At 48.2% G+C, this 19,101-nt stretch overlaps 1 protein-coding gene across 1 annotated transcript; it reads right to left on the reverse strand.

Moving 5' to 3' along the window:
- Positions 1 to 16,735: 16,735 nt before the first annotated feature.
- On the reverse strand, positions 16,736 to 18,778 carry TOMM5 (translocase of outer mitochondrial membrane 5). Its single transcript, XM_045021508.1, has 2 exons — positions 18,487 to 18,778; positions 16,736 to 17,327 (listed from the first exon to the last, which is right to left on the reverse strand). Exons 1-2 carry the CDS (start codon positions 18,605 to 18,607, stop codon positions 17,293 to 17,295), a joined length of 156 nt encoding a protein of 51 aa, XP_044877443.1. The 5' UTR covers positions 18,608 to 18,778; the 3' UTR covers positions 16,736 to 17,292.
- Positions 18,779 to 19,101: the final 323 nt, after the last annotated feature.

Below are 19,101 nucleotides of genomic sequence, written 5' to 3' on the forward strand. Positions count from 1 at the left end.
CCTGCGGGAATCCTGCGGGGTGAGCTCTGCAAATTTGGCTAGGCAGCCCAAGATGTTGAATGTATATCTTGAGAGCAAGGCCATTTGGTTGGCGATACGGAGTTGGAGGCCGCCCGCCGAGTAAATTTTCCGGCCTAACAGGTCCATGCGCTTGGACTCCTTCGCCTTTGGCGCCGCGGCGGGCTGGCCGTGTCGCTCCCGGTCATTGACAGATTGGACAACTAGAGAGTCCGGAGCCGGGTGAACGTAAAGGTATTCGTAGCCCCTCGGGGGGACCGAGTACTTCCTCTCAACTCCACGCGCTGTAGGCGGGATGGAGGAGGGCGACTGCCAGATAGCGGCATTGTTTTTCTGTATTGTTCGAATGAAGGGGAGCGCTACCCTCACGGGGGCGTCCTCCCCCACCACGTCCGTGATGGGGTCCTCGACCTCCTGGACTTCTTCCACGGGTAGGTTGATGGCCTTAGCTACCCTTCTGAGAAGGTCCTGGTGAGTCTTGAGGTCGATCGGCGGGGGCTCCGACGGTGCCGCCCCTGCCACCGCCTCATCGGGGGAGGAGGATGAGGAAGGACCCGGTAGCACTTCCTCCGGTGCCTGCTCCGTGTCTGCGGGAACCGCTTCATGCCCCAAGAGCGTGCCGTGGTCGGCGGCCTGCGGAGTGGGGGACGGAGGTGGCCTGCTGACCGTGGCTACCGGTACCGACCGCACCGAGCCTGGCTGTCGCGGCGGGAGGCGGGGCCCCTGTTCATGTTCGGCCCAAGGGACCCAAAATCCCCATTGCTGCGGTCCATGTTCTGGTGGGAGGGACCCCGCCCGGAAGTCAACTGCGCTGCCCCCAGGGGAGGCGACTGAGGGCTCTCTTGATGGCCAGGGAGGGGCCGAAGTGATGGCCGGGCGGACGTCCGGTGCCGAAGTAAAGGGCCCCCGCGGTGCCGCTGGCCGGTGCCGGTCGTCACGTGGTCTGGCCGGCGAACGGGACCTGCGCGTGTCGCGGTGCTGGGAGCTCGACCGGCGGTGCCGGGAGCTCGACCGGCGGTGCCAGGAGGTCGACCTTCGGCCCCGGGAGCTCGACCGGCGGCCCCGGGAGCTCGACCTGCGGCGTCGGGAGCGCGACTGACGGTGCCGGGAGCTCGACCGACGGTGCCAGGATGCGGATCTGGACCGCGTGCGGCGGCGTCTGGAGCGACTACGCGACTCTCGACGCCTCTCACGGTGCCTGGAGCCGGACCTGCTACGGTACCGGCGACTCTGCGACCGGGACTTGGAACGTCGCCGGGAGTGCGACCGGTACCGCGACTGGGAGCGGTACCGGGACTGCGACCGGCGAGGAGACGGGGAGCGTCGTCGTGATGTGGATCGCCGTGCCCGGTGCTGCGGAGAGCGGTGCCGTGAGCGAGAACGGGACCGCGACCTGGCGGCGGTGCTGCGATCGGGTCGGGCGCCCGGGGACGGGGTTCGCATTAGAAGTGGCTTCCCAATAGACTTGAGAGGCCGCACCGGTGGCCCCGGCCGCTGAGCACTTGCGTCCGCGGTAAGCTCGATTAAATGTCTTGCCGTCGCGAACACCTCGGGCGTGGATGGCAGCCTCAGCTCCTCATCGGTGGGCACCGGGGAGCTGGGCGGTGCCGGACTCGACGGGCCCTGCGGCGCCGGAGTCAACGGCACGGTGCACGTTTTGTGCACAGCCTCAGCCTGCACCGTTACAGTCGGAGGCGGCTGGGCTAACGGTCTCTTTTGCTTGTCCGAGACCGTCTTCGGCACCTTGCGCTTCTTTCCCGGGGAGACGGAGCGGTGCCGGGTCTTCGGTGCCGGGTGCCGCGCCTCGGTACCGGGGCGGCTGGGTGCGGTCAGCGCGCTGCTAGTCGAAGCAGTCTTTGGCGCCGCCGGTGCCGGTGCCGGAGGTTGGAGGGCCGACTCCATGAGGAGTTGCTTCAACCGCGAGTCCCGCTCCTTCCTCGTGCGAGGCTTGAAAGCGACGCAGATGGGGCACTTGTCCGACCGGTGAGCCTCTCCAAGACAGCGGAGGCAGGCGTCGTGCGGGTCACTCACCGGCATAGACCGCTGGCAAGCCGCGCAGGGCTTGAAACCCGCCGGTCCGGGCATAAGCCCGCACCGGGGCGGAAGAAGAGGGCTAACCCCTCTAACTCCCTAATGAGTAAGATAACACTAACTATAGAACTATTAACAAAATTTAACAACTACGATAACTATATACACTAACTAACGGAGAACGCTAAGCTGTGGAGGACAGGAGAGCACTCCACTGATCCTACTAGCCGTCACGGGCGGAAAGAAGGAACTGAGGAGCGGACGGGCCGGCTGGGGTATATATACGCCGCCATGGCGGCGCCACTCCAGGGGGCGCCAGCCGGCCCGCCGGAGTTGCTAGGCTAAAAATGTTCCGAAGAGCCGTGCACGCGCGGCGCGCACACCTACATGGAATGGATAGGAGCAATCACTCGAAGAAGAACTGAAATGTACTTTATGCAAGATGGGTCTTGTAAGATATCATTGGAAAGGTTGTGATTTACTGAATATGATTATCCTATTTGTAGGCCTGTATAGGCCTGTATCATTTCTGTATCTGAAGTTAGGAATGCTGAGTTTGTCTCTGTATTTCAACTATGCTACTTTGGGTCATGCTCACTGCTTACACTTCAGATACAACAATGGAAAAGCTGGACAGGGCTAATGGGCGATTAGCAGAGCCAATGGTCCGTAAAAGAGCTTAGTCTTCCTGTGAATGCTGGAGCCAGCCTCCGAGCAATGGCTGCCACAGCCACGCAGAGACATGGTCCGAGTCACCTGATACTGGATACCCACCCCCCTTTTGGAATGCCAGTGGTTTTCCACTAGAAGAGAAAGGGTTCCCGCCTTACACAAGAGTTATATACAGTGGGGGAGTGACATCATCATGGTTCTCCTCTGCCTCCCCACCCAGAGAGACACTGAAAAAACACCTGGAAGCAAAAACTGAACTGAGGGGAGAACTGAACCCAAGCTGGAAGGGCGTCTAGCTTGTGCGTAGCAATACCTGAGGTCTCAAGAGGGAAATCAGTGCAGCTGCCTGTCAAGACATTCTGCAATCTGCCTGCAATGATATCTAGGGTGAGAAATACTATTTGTAACCAATTTCTTTAGTGAAACTAGCTTAGTTTGCGTGTTTGGTTTCATTTGCTTAGTAACCTGCTTTGTTCTGTTAGCTCTTATATTTATTAACTACCAAAGAAGGATTTTAAGTAAACTTATTTCTTGTTTATAATAAAACCCAGTTTATGCAATTTCTAACTGGGGCGGGGGGCAAGAAGTGTGCACATCTCTCCTCACATTGAGGAAGAGGGCGGATTCTTATGAGCTTGCGCTGTGCAGATTTGCCTATACAGCACAAGACAGTATTATTTTGGGTTTATCTCCCAAAAGGGGTGAACATGGGAGTCCTGGGGGAGTCCTATCACACAGAGCTGACTTCAGTCTGTGGCTGTAGCGGGGTGTGGCCCTACCTGTGTGTGTATGCGCTGCAAGAGGCCGGAGAGCCTAATTCAGCAAAGCAGGGAGCGGGAGCTCAGGCTGATTGAGCAGGGGAGGCTCAGTGAAATCCCAGTACATCAGGTGGCCTCCCAGAAGGGGGGTCCAACCCATCACATATGGATGAACCAAAAATTGGCGGAGTGCTGAATAATGGCAGGGCGGCCATACAGAGCAATCTGGTTTGCTTGGCAAGCTGGACCCATTCAGAGAAACAAAATGTGTTTTAACACAGCTGAATGACAAGGGATGTATCTATGAACAAGGAATGCAGAGCATGTCTGCAGAATGGGGGGCCATATCCTGGAAAGCAGTGGTTTTGAAAAGGATTTGAAGGTCACACTGAACAAGCAACCAGACATGAACTCCCAGGGCAATGTTGTGGCAAAAAGGGCTAATGCAATCCTTGGAGGTCAAAACAGGGGAGCAGTGAGCAGGAGCAGGGAGGGGATCTTACAATATTGGTGAGAGTGATACTGGAATCCAGTACATCCAGTTCTGGTCCACATTTTAAACAGGATGTTGAAACATTGAAATGGCTGCACAAAAGAGCCGCAAAAATGATTTAAGGAGGGCTGACGAAAATGCCTTACCGTGAGAGACTCAAAGAGCTCAATCTGTTTAGCGTTTCAAAAAGATTGAGAGGTGTCTTAATTGCAGTGTATACGTACCTTCCTGGGGAGAAAATACCAGATGTTACAGGGGTCTTTAATCTAGCGGCGAAAGACATAAGAAGCAGCTGAAAACAAGCAAATTCCAATTAGAAAATCAGGCACACATTTTTAACAGGGAGGTTGGTTAATCACTGGAGCAAACTCCCAAGGAAAGTAGAGGATTCTCCATCTCTTTAACAACTCTCAACACCAGATGCCTTTCTGGAAGATCTGCTTTGATTAAATGCACTATATGGCTCTATACTGGGGTAAGTGGGTGAAATTCTTTTGCGTGTCATACAGGAGGTCAGACTTAATGGTCCCTTCTGGCCTTATCCATGAATATTGAACTACACTGAAGTTCTGAGCACTAGCTCCTAATGGTGACTTGTGGTGCAGTCTCAGAGATGCCCTTATAATGATGAATGCTCATATGTAAAATAAATCCTTATCAAATATAGAATTAGGCCTTTAAATGCTGAGTCACCAGATCATAGCCCATAGTCTTCTGATGATGGCACCAACATAGCTGAGACCAATGAGAATCAAATTACACACTCGAGCCCCCGAGGGTAAGGAGACATGATAAAAAGCTGCATAGCCGAAATTGCTCACATCTTTTTATTATCACCAAGAAAATCATCTCAAACTAGAGGCTGGTGTTTCCTCAGCAACCTGGCAGTGACATTCAGCTCCAAGGACTTTAATGTCAGAACGACTGGTGCACACGATGTAATCACTGTTGTTCTATGGTGGCTGAATCCACCAGTGGCCTGAGCTCATACTGCTCACATGACATGGCGTCTCTCAACAAAGCGTTGGGGCGACACACCTGTGGAAACAGGCTGTGGCCAGCAGCACACCTGGGGTCGTGTTGCCAAAACATTTATATGGTAAAGATGGCAACTGAACGATAGAGCTGGCATCTTTGCAAACTGGTGATTCTGAAATGGTGTTTGCAAATCTTTTCATAATGGAGTCACAAGTGGTCACAATGGACCCTGCATGCGCTGCTGGAAGCACTCCAGATTCATTATAAAATTAAAAAAACAGGTTTGTTCCAACAGTAGCTTTTTATTTTGTTACCTCAAGGGGAATAAGGCAACGCTTCAAAGGAAAACTTTAGAAATGGTAGGGGAGAAATAGGAAAGGAAAGCCCCTTTTCTCAGAAGATGCAAACTCGACTCCCTCCTGTATCTATCACCAGTGGATTTAGCCTCCCTCCTTGTGTGGTGTAAATAAAATAAAGAGGAGACAAGGTGATTTGGCACAAACAAAGGTAAGTGTATTCAGGGTAAAGGTACAGAAAACTGGGAGGAATGGGGGAAAATGCAAACTTAATGAATACAATGAAACAGTGACTGGCTTTGGGAGCTTAAAGCTCAGGCCCATAAACCCTCCCTTGGAAACTGGAAAACAATAAATGATGCCCCAGCACAGAAACCTTTTCCTACTGTGCAGTGGATACCACGTACAGGGGCGATGCCCAGGACCTTCCACTCTCCGGCTGATTTAGAGCCTTTGAGGAGGAGCCCTGGGGAGTCCAGACGACTGTTGGATTTCGTCGCTGGCAGGGAGGCCCTCTGGGATGATGGACACCAGGAATGCAGGATGGCAGGAATGGTGGTGACAGGCCTCCTTTTCCTCAGTCTCACTGCGGGACCGATGGTGTTCTTCACTCTCCGGCTCGGGAGCACTGTGACGACCCGACCGTGTACGGGCCGTCGCTGGGATGGACGGCCCTGCGCAGGCCCTGAACACGTCCTTATATCACTTTTGTGGCGGGAAAAGTTCTGAGGAAATGGAACGCTGAGGGCTGGTTTTGGTGGGAAAAACTGGTTTTGATTGGTTTGAGCCTGTGTCTTAATGGTAAACAAGTCCCCTCTCAGAGATGGAGTCCAAGGGTCAATAGCTCATACTCCATATTGGATCTTATTTTAAAGCCAGTGATTTACTTAACATTACTTCATAAACACCGTATTAAACAACTAATTGAACATACTAAACAGTTTATACTTCTTACACCTAACAATTTGATTTAAAGTGAGTTTAGTGATGCTGCGTTACACCACCGTGGGTTCGGCTCTGGTGGCCACAGTTTCAAGCTCAACCCAGTGAAAGTCACTGGCTTCAGATTTAGAGCCTCTAGGAACTCATGAAGACCAAGGATAGTGACCACATGTACAGTCACAAGTACAAGGTCTAGTCTGTTTTACATGTTTTATTAAAGTTACAATTAAGGTTAGGATTACCCACGCATACAGAAATCCTATCAAGACCTGTGCACACATTACAAATACAGTCATACTCGCATCCTTAACGATATTCTAAAGGTCTGATGGCTGCCTTGCCAATGGATCATCAGTAGAGGGATGGTTCCCACTGGAGTTTTCCCCTAAGGAACTCATTTTACCCAATCCGGGAGCCCTCTTTTATCTTGTGATTCTGACTATACCTAACACTCTGCGCATGTGCATAAAGGTGTCAGTGCTCTTTTTCCTTATCCGTATTGTGCCCCCCCGAAGAATATTGGGGTGCCACATTTTTCAGACGTTGCTTGTAGTTCCTTTTATTCTCATTAGCGTCTACGCACAACATGTACCTTGCAAGACAAAAAGCCTAACTGGCCTCAAGACTGAGCTTGATAAGGTTATGGGCGGAATAATGAGACTGCCCACAATGGCATGTGGCCCATCGGCGATTGCCTGTAGCAAAAATCCCCAACTGCTGGAGATAGGTCACTAGATGGGGAAGGCTCTGAGTTACCACAGAGAATTCTTTCCCAGGTGTCTGCCTGGCGGGTCTTGTCCACATGCTCAGGGTCTAACTGACCGTCATATTTGGGGTCAGGAAGGACTTTTCTCCCGGGTCAGATTGGCAGAGACACTGTGGAGGTTTTGACTGAAGTTCTGTGACCTGCAATGTGCAGGAGGTCAGACTAGATGATCACGGCGGTCCCTTCTGACCTTAAAGTCTGTGAATCAGGCCACGTGTTAGAAAATTGTTACAGGAGGGTATCTGGTGATTTTGAACTGTACATTGTGGTCAATTTTTCATAGCATCATCTATTGGCTCATCTTTCTCATGATTTTGTGGCATAGGGTCAGTCTTCGGTCACTTATGTCAAGCATTTCTTAAGCCTATGGCCTAGTATGGCTAAACTGACATCTTACAGGCCTCAGCCTGTAGGCCTTGCGTTTCAGCCCTGCTTGACTTAGATACCTAATGTGTACTTATCCCTTCTAACTACTTATCAATCGTACACTTCTATGATGCTACAACTTACATCTCTTTAGCATACAATGATTATATATGACATAGCACTTGAGTTAATAACATCACACAACATATAATAAATGAATGATAAAATGAACCAATTGGCTATACAACAACTAAATCCAATACAAAGCGAGTCCTTCCTATTTTGGTGCTCACCGCGCAGTTTGTTAGTTTAGGTTTCTTGCACTAACTGGATATCTGTCCTGTATTAGAACTGTCTACTAAGTGGGAGAAGTTAACTGACAGTTGAAATTTCAGTCAGATATTTGTTTTTAAAAGGCAAGCTTCCTTTTAATGAACACAGAATGGGTAAATGTCATATTGGGAGTCTAACAGCAGGCAAGCCGTATTCTACCAACTTCTGCAGCAGTAGAAAAAAACTTATAGTCTCCTAATGTCAAGCTACCATGAGGCTTCTGGACACGTGGTCCATCTACGGCAGTCTTAACCGGTCAGTAAGCACTGTCCTAGTAACTGCTCCTCTCTTGTGAAATCAAAATTGATTTGGGAAGCTCCATATGCATATGACTGAGGACAAGGGGGTTTGCTTCCTTTCCTTACAATGGCAGTTTTATGGCGACTACATTTATTCTTATTCATGTTTGAGCATGTCGGCTTGATTGTGCATTCTTGTTCAAAAGTAACAATGGACATTTAAAACCGTATAGACCCCAGTCATAGGAACTTTTGCTAGCTCACAGCTTCACATAAAAAATATCTTCCAGGTGGTAATAACAAATGGTGCATCAATCAGTTGAGCACGTGCAGTTGCCAAGGTGATGTCATGTCACCATTTTATTTCACCCTTTCCAGCTGTTTGATAGAATCAACCATGATTCCCTCGCTCTGGTTCTGAACATTAGCTTATAGCAAGGCCCTGGGTTGCTCCTTAGGCCCAAACATTGATGATAGATGGAACCATCAGAATGTCCTTACTGAGGGTCAGGTTGCACTCAAGGAATTTGTACAAAATATTTGCACTACCCACTTACAATAGTTTGGTATACGTAACTTGGAGACACAGAAATCTGCTTGTTCTGTTTCCGGCAGAGTTCATTGTAACCTTTCATCAAAACCATTTTCCAGAGTGCAGTGATTTAAAAAAAAAAAATCACTTTCTCATTGACAATTTTCTCTGATTCTGGAGCTGATGTGAATCTCCATTCACTTGTTCTCCGTGTTTAATAGATAGTCTCTGATTCTGGGGATAGAGCATTTCAGAAGTGTCATCCTCAAAAACCCCGCATTGCTCGAATTTCTGAAATGTCCCACACTGGATCACTTCTCTTCGAGTGGTCAAACAGAAGGCTTTGCTCTCTGTGTAGTGTAAAAACTAGACCTGGTGCAGAGTTAACATTGTAATCGTACTGCCCACGCCTTTCTTCTACAGACCTGCCACACTTTCTTTTGGGGAACATGGACAATTAGTTTGCTTTATTGGCAGCCTCCTTGTCTCCAATGGCCATTTGGGGGGCTGCCAGGATCAGAAGTTGCATAGCATGCATTTTGGAGCTATCAACATCTCGCTGTGAATGTAGAGGATTGTGAACAGAGAAAAACAATCACCCAAGATTTTGCAAATTCTTGTAAGAGAAGTCTAATGAATTCAGTAACAGTTACCTTTTCCCACACCTTTCACAAGGAGGGGGAAACTGAAAGTCACTGCTTCATTTGATGCTCTCAACTAATTAAAAAAACACCAGACCTTGTAGCTCTGCTGCTGACTTTCTTGGGGTTAAAAATTGCTCTCTAGTGTTTAATTTCTTAGTCCAAAATAAACCTGATGAAATTTGTAAAGGATGTAGCACTGCATATATCACTTTTTAAAAGGACCACTGTGTACACTGGCATTTCTTTCCAAGCCATCTATCCCTCTATGACCTTGTTCATGCTTCCTAGCGTATTGTCAGTTGCTGCTGTAGCCTTTTTAAAGTTAAATTCGGCTGCGTGGTTTGGGACTCTGTCCTGAGAATAGTCTTCACAGATGTGTCTGAAGGGTTTGATGTCACAATACATGGAATTCTTCATATTTGCTCTGAAATTCTTCCACTGCTTCGGAATTGATTAGCTATGACACAAAGGTCTTTCAAAACCCCTAGGTCAGCATTCCCCGAACTCTCTACGCCTCTCACCTAAGTGGCCCCAGCAGTGATAAGATGGCTTGTGCAGTACTCCCGGGATTCAAGAGAAACTTGCTTGTTTCCCTGCTTGAGGAAATGGGTACATTTCTCATTCTGTCTTCTGTGCAGCTTTTCTAGGGTTTCAGATACAAATTCCTGGCGGTGCCACATGAATTCCTTTGTGTGAAGATAAACAGCCTATTGGGTCACCTTTCAAAGGGACGTTTCTCATCACGAAGGGAGGCAAATCCAAGTAGCACCACGTCCACGTGACAGAAGCTGTAAAAAAAAAAATAATAATAATTGGAGATATACCAATCTCCTAGAACTGGAAGGGACCTTGAAAGGTCCTCAAGTCCAGCCCCCTGCCTTCACTAGCAGGACCAATTTTTGCCCCAGATTCCTAAGTGGCCCCCTCAAGGATTGAACTCACAACGCAGGGTTTAGCAAGCCAATGCTCAAACCACTGAGCTATCCCTCCCCCAAAGTGCAACAATATTTTGTGATGTCCAAACAAAACTGAGATTGGGCAGCATATGAGCTTAGTTATGTACAAGTCAGGATGCACTGACTGTTCCAAGAGGCTAAAGATTTCATTATTGCAAGGGTGCCCTCCTTCTTGGGACATACTTTATCCCCGTTTGAGGATCCATGGACAATCAACAGAGTGTGCCCACAGGAACCAGCCAGAGCCTGTGCGCTTTGCTAATGTTCATAAGCTTTCGTTGGCTCTTTAAGTGGTACCACAGCATCTTCCATTTCCATGGTAGCAACAAAGAGCTGCTTTGAAGATTCAGGTTACCATGTCTTGAAGAGAGGCACAAACTTCCATCACCTAAATAATGGCCTACATGAAGCTTGCTGAATCAGGAGATTCCCTTAGGCAATACACGTTTTCTGTAACTGGACAGCGAGATGTCTTTCACCCCTCCCCTCCGCTCCCATTTACCTTTTTCAGACAATTGTACCTGTCCCACAGCACCTGAGGTGGACAAACTGTGGGTTTTAGACTCAAATACCATGAGGGGGAAGAGCAGAAAAAACTCAAGAGTATAAAAAAGATATTATTTTTTATGTAAGGTCCCATAAGAACTGAAATCTCTTTGATTACAGAGATTCCCATAACAACTTCATAAAATAGCTCTCAAGAAGTAAAACCCTCTTGAGTAAAGCAAGATTCACCTGGGCTGAGCATCCAGGCTAACAGAATCTTTCAAGGCTGCAGCTGTCTGCAAAAGCCAAGTTTCCCTGATTGGATTAAGCCCTTGTCAACAGAGGACAATATTTTTTTTTCACTGTAACTATACCCGTATAACTTTACTGAAGAGTACATTTACAGCACTTTGTTTATGCCATCTTATGCTGATTTCTTGTGAATCATTGCACCCTCAACATGAGTCAGCAATCTGATGCTGTTGCAAACAAAGCAAATGCAACGTTAGGTTGCATTAACAGAGGCATAGCATGCAAGTCACAGGAGGTGATAGTACCGCTCTACTCGGTGCTGGTTAGTACCGTCTCCTATTTGGTCACCAATGTATAGAAAGGATGTAGGGAAACTGGAAAGGATCCAGAGGCGAGCAACAAAGGATCAGTGAGACGGAATGCAGCCAGATGAGCAAAGGCTGAAGGAACTGGGTATGTTTAGTTCGGAAAAGAGGCGATTAAAGGTGGACATGATAGTGGTCTTCAAGTACTTGAAAAGCTGCCATAAAAAAGATGGAGAAAAGTTGTTTTCTCTTGCCACAGAGGACAGGACAAGAGGCAGTGGGTTCAAACTACAGCATAGCAGATTTAGATGAAAAACTTCGGAACTGCAAGAACAGTAGGACAATGGAACAGACGCCTAGGGAGGTTGCGGAAGCTCCTTTGTGGAAGGTTTTCAAAAGAAGGTTGGATAGCATCTGTTTTGGATGGTTTAGACACAACAAATCCTGCATCTTGCCAGGGGGTGAGATCCTTCTAACCTTATGGTTCTATGACACTATGAAATTTGAGCAAAGTTGTTCTCACCACATCCTCTCAGCAGTCTTATTGACCAAACTTCTTAGGCCAGGATACCCTTCTTCAATTTAGCGGCTGCTTCCTTTGTCCCTTCTTGTGCAGTGAATTGACTGTCAGAAAGAGAAGGAGGGGGGGTGCCTCTGGGTGTTTGTCCCTCTGTTTTACACTGTCAGTCCCCTTCTTGGAAAACCTTTTCAGCTGAGATTCTCTAGAAAAAAAAGTCTTTGGAGAAGGATGTTCCAGAAAAAAACATTGAATTATTTTTTAAGAAATCTGGGGCTTGAACCACCCTGAAAAATGTAAACCGTGTCTGAGCAGGTCCAATGAGACTTTTATCTTCCATTATAGCAGGTGCAGCAATGGGTAATAGACAGAACTCCTTAGACAAAGCATCTCCATCCGCACTCAGCTTCATCATCTCATCAAATGAAGTGTCTTGTCAAGGCTCAGGCCAGAAAAACAAATTAGAGGAAGAATTCTCAAAAGAAAACCATTTCTCCAGAGAGGCCACTCTTCTAAACAGCCTCGCCTTCAATTTTGAACTTTTGTTGAGCTTCCCTGGGCAGGCGCGGTAAAGCTCTGTTCACATGCTAACCAAAGAACTCAACATTTTTCCTGCCAATCAGCTGACTTCTGACGTAACACCATAAAGTTCTGTGGTATTCGTAGCATCTGTTTCAAGAATACAGACGGGCTTCTGAGAGATGGCCGTGACCAAACATACAAAATACACGTAGCTCTTGGGGGAGTGTCAGCATGTCACTTAACTTGTGCTTCTGATCTCTGATCAATCTCCACACTGGATTGTAGCAGTCTGATTCTCAAGACTGCAACAAATACAATGTGATGGCCTCCCAGTTCAGCAGAAAGCCTTTCAATTGCATGAAAGAGGCTTAACCAGCAGGTGGGGGACATGCAGAAGCACTCTGAAATATTTTGATGCGCAAAATCCAAACAGGACTTGAGGCACCTGACTTTTTTGCACTGCATGAAAACCCATTAAGAACTTTTAAAACCAAACCTCCCACATCAAAGCTGAGTGCTTTCATGAAAATTTGCGCTGTGTTGTGCAGGTCATTGCCATTACAATTAGCCTGTATTATCTGTGTATGTATTGCTTTCAATTTAACAAAAACAGAGCAGTTCTTACCATAATTCACTGATGCGTTCTGTGGTCCATATGCAATTACTTCTTTCAAAGCCAAACCAAAGTTATTCACAGCATCAATTATACATTTTGTAACAGATTCAGATGATTCATCTGGCTCCTCCGAAAAATCCAAAAGGACATTGTTCACGCCACTTTCAACATAAAAAGAAAAACAAGCAGACAAATGGGAAAAAAATTAGTTTCCTTAATTTGAAGCATCTGTAGCAACAGCAAATGAAGAATGTCTTGCCTTCAGTTTTTCAACAGCACTTTCCACAGAGAATGGCCCTACTGCATTTTCCCCCAGACTTTCTATTTTTGTTGCCAGCTTTATCTTGCTTGCCAACGAGGAATCTGAATGCAGCACACTCAGAGTTTGCTGCCACAGTGAGGGACGTTTTTATAGTGGGGTACTGAAAGCGGAAACCATGAATTTCATTATTACCACTTCAAGACAGGGGGTGCTGCTGCATTCCCAGCACCCCAGGTCCAGCAGCCCTGGCCACAGTTCAGTGACAAACAACGGTATCGATGTTCACCCCATGACAGGCATAGATCAATTCAGCTGCAGTGACAGTGTCCTCCGTCTTCGAGTTTTTCAGTGATGTGCTGACACCCATCTCTCTCTCCATCACTGGCATCACACCTAGGAAGACAAAGGAAAGCAGATGCTGGAGTCGGGGTGGGGGCTCCTGACCTGAAGAATTTGTTTAGTAACCTTGCTAGAAATAGGTGGTGAGGAATTTTGCTTGAATCTAATACAGTTTGTTAAGTTAGGCACAAGTAAGTGTTTTATCTTTCATTTTCTTTTAACCATTTTTTATTTTATGCCTCCTGGCTTGTACTCGCTTAAAATCTCTCTTTGTCGTTAATAACATTGGTTTACTGTTTTATCAATTCCAGTGTGTTTAAACTGGAGTGTCTGGGTAACGCTATTTAAAATAACAACCTGGCATATTATTCCCTTAAAGGAATAAGGGACTTAATATATGCAGGGAAGAAGGATAGCTCGGTGGTTTGAGCATTGGCCTGCTAAACCCAGGGTTGTGAGTTCAATCCTTGAGGGGGCCACTTAGGGATCTGGAGCAAAAATTGGTCCCGCTAGTGAAGGCAGGGGGCCTTTCAAGGTCCCTTCCAGTTCTAGGAGATTGGTATATCTCCAATTATTTCATTTTTTTATTTTATATTCATACTGTCTGGGAGGGGGCTGGGCATTACAGGACATACGTTTCTGGAGGAAAATCTGGGACTGGGCGTGTGTTGGTGTCAGCCTGTGGTGATCGTTAAGGCTGGTTGGAGCCAAGGTGTCACAGTGCTTACATCTTTTCGCAGCTTTTCTCTCACCTTTTCAAACTGCAGAGAACTAGGAGTCGGGCAGGACCATGTGCAGCGAAGAAGAAACAGGAGAGCAGCATAAAGGCGAACTAGATTGGTCAGAACTAGAGAACATTGCAAGCAGCAGCCAGGCAGGCGGAATTAGGTACAGGCAACACAGGCGTGTGCCTGGGGTTCTGGCTACTGGAGTCAAGTGATGACATCAGAATGGCAGTTATTTTTAACTTTGTCCCCTAGGCTTCACAGCTACAATGCGCTGGAAGGCTCTTCCTGAGCCATCACAGTGTATGATGAGTCACATGGCCATGGGGCACCATGGGAGAAGTAGTCTGGCTTAGGAGCCCAGCCCATAGAGAATTGGGCCACCCTGCATCCAAACTAGGGTTGTCAGTTTTGGTTGGACATACTCCTGGAGGTCTCCTCACATGACATAATCTTTAATTAAAGATTAATCTTTAATTCTTGGAGACTTTAGGACAGTGGTTCTCAAACTGGGGGTTGGGACCCCTCAGGGAGTCACGAAGTTATTACATGGGGGGGTTGCAAGCTGTCAGCCTCCACTCCAAACCCCGCTTTGCAGCCAACATTTATAATGGTGTCTAATATATTTTAAAGGTTTTTTTAATTTGTAAGGGGGGGGTCGCACTCGGAGGCTTGCTATGTGAAAGGGGTCACCAGTACAAAAGTTTGAGAACCACTGCTTTAGGACAATCCTGGATGATTGGCAACCCTAGTCCAAACTACAGTTCCCAAGAAGGATGATGGTACCATGTCTCTTCTCTGCATCCTTTCCAATTCTTCAGCTTCCTTTTTAAAATGCACACACCAGACCTGTACCCAGTATTCCCGCATCAGCCTCACCAATGCCATACACAGAGGTAAAGATCACCTTCCTACTCACCACTCTGCTGCATCACATCCAAGGAGGCAGATCAGCCCTTTTTGCCACAACCCCCTTACAACCTAAACTTTCTCCGAGTCACTGCTTTCCAGGGCAGACCCCCATTCTGTACGGATGGCCTGTATCCCTTACTGCTAGATCTCTAACTTTGCATTTGGCTGTCTGACTGCCCTGGCCTCATCATTTATCACTCTCCTACTCTGTGTCATCTGCAAATTGTATCAGCAGGGATTTTATTTACTTTGAGATTATGCTGAAGTGTTGGGCCTCATACTGATTCCTGCAGAACCCCCCGAGGAGCACCGTTTGTGACCCCACTGACTACTTGTTGAGATCAGTCAGCTAGCCAGTTCTTCATCCATATAACATGTGCTTTGATATGGTATAGCACTAATTTTAATCAGAATCTCCTACACTTCAAACTCATTTTACCGTAATCTGTGTTATATCTATAGTTACCTGTATCAACCAAACTCATAATATCAAAGAATGAAATCAGGTTTGTCTGACAAGTCCCATTTTCCATAAAATTATGTTGACTGGCATTAACAATATTTCTATCCTTTAGTTATCAATTGAATCTATATCAGCTTATCCATTAAAAGCAACAAAGAATCCTGTGGCACCTTATAGACTAACAGACGTTTTGCAGCATGAGCTTTGGTGGGTGAATACCCACTTCTTCTCTTGCATCCGAAGAAGTGGGTATTCACCCACGAAAGCTCATGCTGCAAAACGTCTGTTAGTCTATAAGGTGCCACAGGATTCTTTGTTGCTTTTACAGATCCAGACTAACACGGCTACCCCTCTGATACTTGACAGCTTATCCATTATTTCACCCAGGATTGCTATCAGGTTAATAGGCCAATAGTTACCCAGATAGCAGGACATGGGTGTGCAGGGATTTTTCAAATGTATTTAGACTCTAGTGGGATTTTCATAAAAATCTGGCTCAGTAGGTCTCAGGACACTGAGTCAAATTCCTGACTCACCTTTCTGGGTCCAGTGGCAGCTCAACTCAGCATTGTGAGCTAACAGATGGTATAACGTGGCTGTTGATAATCTGGCCCAATTGCAGGAACCCACGTGAGGCTAGACTTGGAAGAAGTCTCCCTGCTGCGAGGAAGTGCCCAAGGAAAACCAATTTGCTAAGCTACATTTTCTTCCTTCTAGCCTCCTAGGATTCAGCAATTTATTTTCTTTGCTAGAAAAAGACCCAACACCAAGGGACTCCCACTAGAGACGGGCGGGCAGGCGGTTTGGTTTTAGGAACGTGCGGAAGACTAGGAAGCATCAAGTATTATGGTGATGGAGAAGGTATGTCACGGCCAGAGATGAGCAAATGGCATGCGTAAGCTTTACTGAATAATTTGGAACAACAAAATACATTTGAGGAAAGCGTAACTCAGACCACAGGCTGCCCGGTCTAATGATCAGAGCACTAGACTGGAGCACAGGTGAAGTGAGTTCTAACCCCAGCTCTGCCACTCACTGTCTGGGTGACTTCCCTTCTTTGTGCCACTATTTCCCCATCTACCTTTTTTCTGTCTTATCTATTTCGACTGTAAACTTTTAAGGGCATGAACAGTCTCCTACTTAAAAGGTAGGAGCACGGCATTTACTATCCCCTTCCTCATTTTTGCCATTATCTCTGTTTTTCCCAAGCCCCACACGGACCTCACCTACCCCGCCCCCTAACTCCATACATGAGAGACATTTTTGGAAAAGAAGACGTTGGTGAGGGGATGGAAGTAAAAAGATCCCAGGAGCCTTCTATGGTAACTGATTTTATTAAAAAATAAAGCAATAGAACTGTGCCTGAAATCACAGACTTGTTATTCCATTTTATTTCAACAACAAAATAAATCAATTAACTGGATTCAAGTTAACAGCTTCCTAGATGGATTTTAGGGATCCAAACAACTTCATTTTTCACACAGACAGGTTCAGTAAGATTGACAGCCATAGCACTGTGGTATTTTAGAGGTAGCTCCAGAACAAAAATCTGTTTGCACTTAATACTTCTTACAAAAATGGAGTATGATGGAATTTCTGGACACAGGACAAGGGCTGTACCAGCACAAACAGAAATATATGCCGCCACATGGGAGCACTGCATGACTTGAACTCAATCACAAGGACGATAACCATTTTCCATACTTCCAGCTAGGCCATTGCTCTCACAAAGTCAAATATGCTTAAATGAAATTTTTAGATCCAGTCAGTATGTGAAGTCTGCCTTTTGCACCTTGTTTATTAACAGAGAAAAGCAGCCACAATCCTTTTTGTGTTTCCATGTATCCAGTCTTTGCAGCTCTTCTGTATTCATATACTATCCAATTTCTTTAAGATGTATGGAGCTGAAAAAGAACATACAACCAAGATATAGATTTTTAGTCCAATTAAACAGGATTAGAAGTTGTTTTAGGCGTACAATTTGCTCTGCCTATACCTTAACGCAGGGGTCGGCAACCTTCCAGAAGCAGTGTGCCAAGTCTTTTATTCACTCTAACTTAAGGTTTCGTGTGCCAGTCATACATTTTAATGTTTTTAGAAGGTCTCTTTCTCTAAGTCTATAATTATATAACTAAACTACTGTTGTATATAAAGTAAACAAGGTTTTTAAAATGTTTAAGAAGCTTCATTTAAAATTAAATTAAAATGCAGAGCGTCCCCCCTACCGCAGACCGGTGGCCAGGACCTGGGCAGCGTGAGTGCCACTGAAAATCATTTCACGGGCCGCATTTGACACGCGTGCCATAGGTTGCCTACCCCTGCGTTAACGGCTTGAGGACCTACTGAAGTACAAGTTCGGTGTTACCGGAACTGCTTCTAACTTCACATTTTAACCAGCCGAGTGAAATGTTTACTTTGAAGCAGAACTACGGCTAGAAAACACAGGATTGAAGACGCTACTCGGAGGCCTGAAAGCCAAAGAGATGCACCAGGAGGAAGTCAACCCCTGGCAAGCTGATTGCGAGAGCTGGGGGGTAGAGAGACCCCTGAGAACGACCCTGAGCAGACCCAGGCCTGGGGTGGAACCGCTGCAGGCACCGGCTCCCGCCCCCTTAGCACAGCGCAGCCTCGGGGAGATCGATTGGATCCCTTCGGGCTTCCAGACTTTCCACCGGAGCGGCGAAGGCGACGAGGCTTTTCGCTCCAGACTCGCGAGCCCCCGGCGGGGGTCGGGCCGCACGAGGCCGCGTGCAGGTTTTGCAGGGGGGGAGGGGGGTGGCACAGCCGGTTGCAGGCGACAGGGCGCGGCTGGCCGCGGGGGTGTCTGCCCTGCGGTCGGCGAGGGGGAGGCCAGGCCAGCAGCCCAGCCCCGCCCCCTCCCGCCACGGCGAGCCCGGGGGGGGGGTCGCTGCTCCCGCCGGCTGCGCGCGCCCCGAGCGCCGGCCGGGTCGCGCGGGGCGGGGGGGGGGCAGCGCGCGCGCCCCGAGCGCCGGCCGGGCGGCTCGTGGCGAGGCCGCGGAGCAGGGGAAGGGCCAGCGCGCGCGCGCCCCGCCCGTCACTCACTGATCCGCAGCAGCGCCACGTAGATGAGGAAGGTGCGGACCGAGCTGAAAACATCCTGCCGCATCTTCCGCTTCAGCTCCTCCGGGTCCATCTTGGGCCCCAGCCCCTCGATCCGGAACATGGCGGCGGCCAAGCTGCTCGGGCTCCGCGGCCGGGACTGTGGCGGGCGCTGCTGCCCCGCTCCGCCGTCTGGCCCAGCCCGCGCTACGGCTCCTCGGCAGGGACACGCGCCGTCACAACCGCCACTCTGCGCATGTGCACAGGGGAGTACGACAGAAAGGGAGCGAGTCACGTGACTACGGAGCGGCGTGGCGGCCCCTCTGTTCCGCAGGCGTTGCTCCCCTTAGCCACCGCGGAGCATGCGCGTTAGCCGCACTGAAACCGGCTGCCCTCATCTGCGGGGTGGGGCAGGAGACTCCAGCCTGAGCCGTAGTACATGGTGCCCTGGGCTAATTACCCTCAGTGACAGGCCTTATTTCCAGCCTGAATTGGTTCCATGAGTTGGTTTAAGCTCAACTAAAGTAAACCACCCTTCATCCAAATGCAGGGCCAGCTCCAGGCACCAGTGCAGCAAGCTGGTGCTTGGGGCGGCCAAGGGGAAGGGGCGGCACGTCC

This window comes from Mauremys mutica, chromosome 6, assembly GCF_020497125.1.
Source record: "Mauremys mutica isolate MM-2020 ecotype Southern chromosome 6, ASM2049712v1, whole genome shotgun sequence".
Taxonomy (NCBI): Eukaryota; Metazoa; Chordata; order Testudines; family Geoemydidae; genus Mauremys; species Mauremys mutica.

What these genes read in the sequence shown, in the direction of transcription:
- TOMM5 (XM_045021508.1), bottom strand. Translation starts at nt 18,607, where the DNA reads ATGTTCCGGATCGAGGGGCTGGGGCCCAAGATGGACCCGGAGGAGCTG. An exon ending in CGTGGCGCTGCTGCGGATCA is followed by an intron (nt 17,328 to 18,486) that starts GTGAGTGACGGG and finishes GTTCTTTTTCAG; the next exon opens with CTCCATACATCTTAAAGAAA.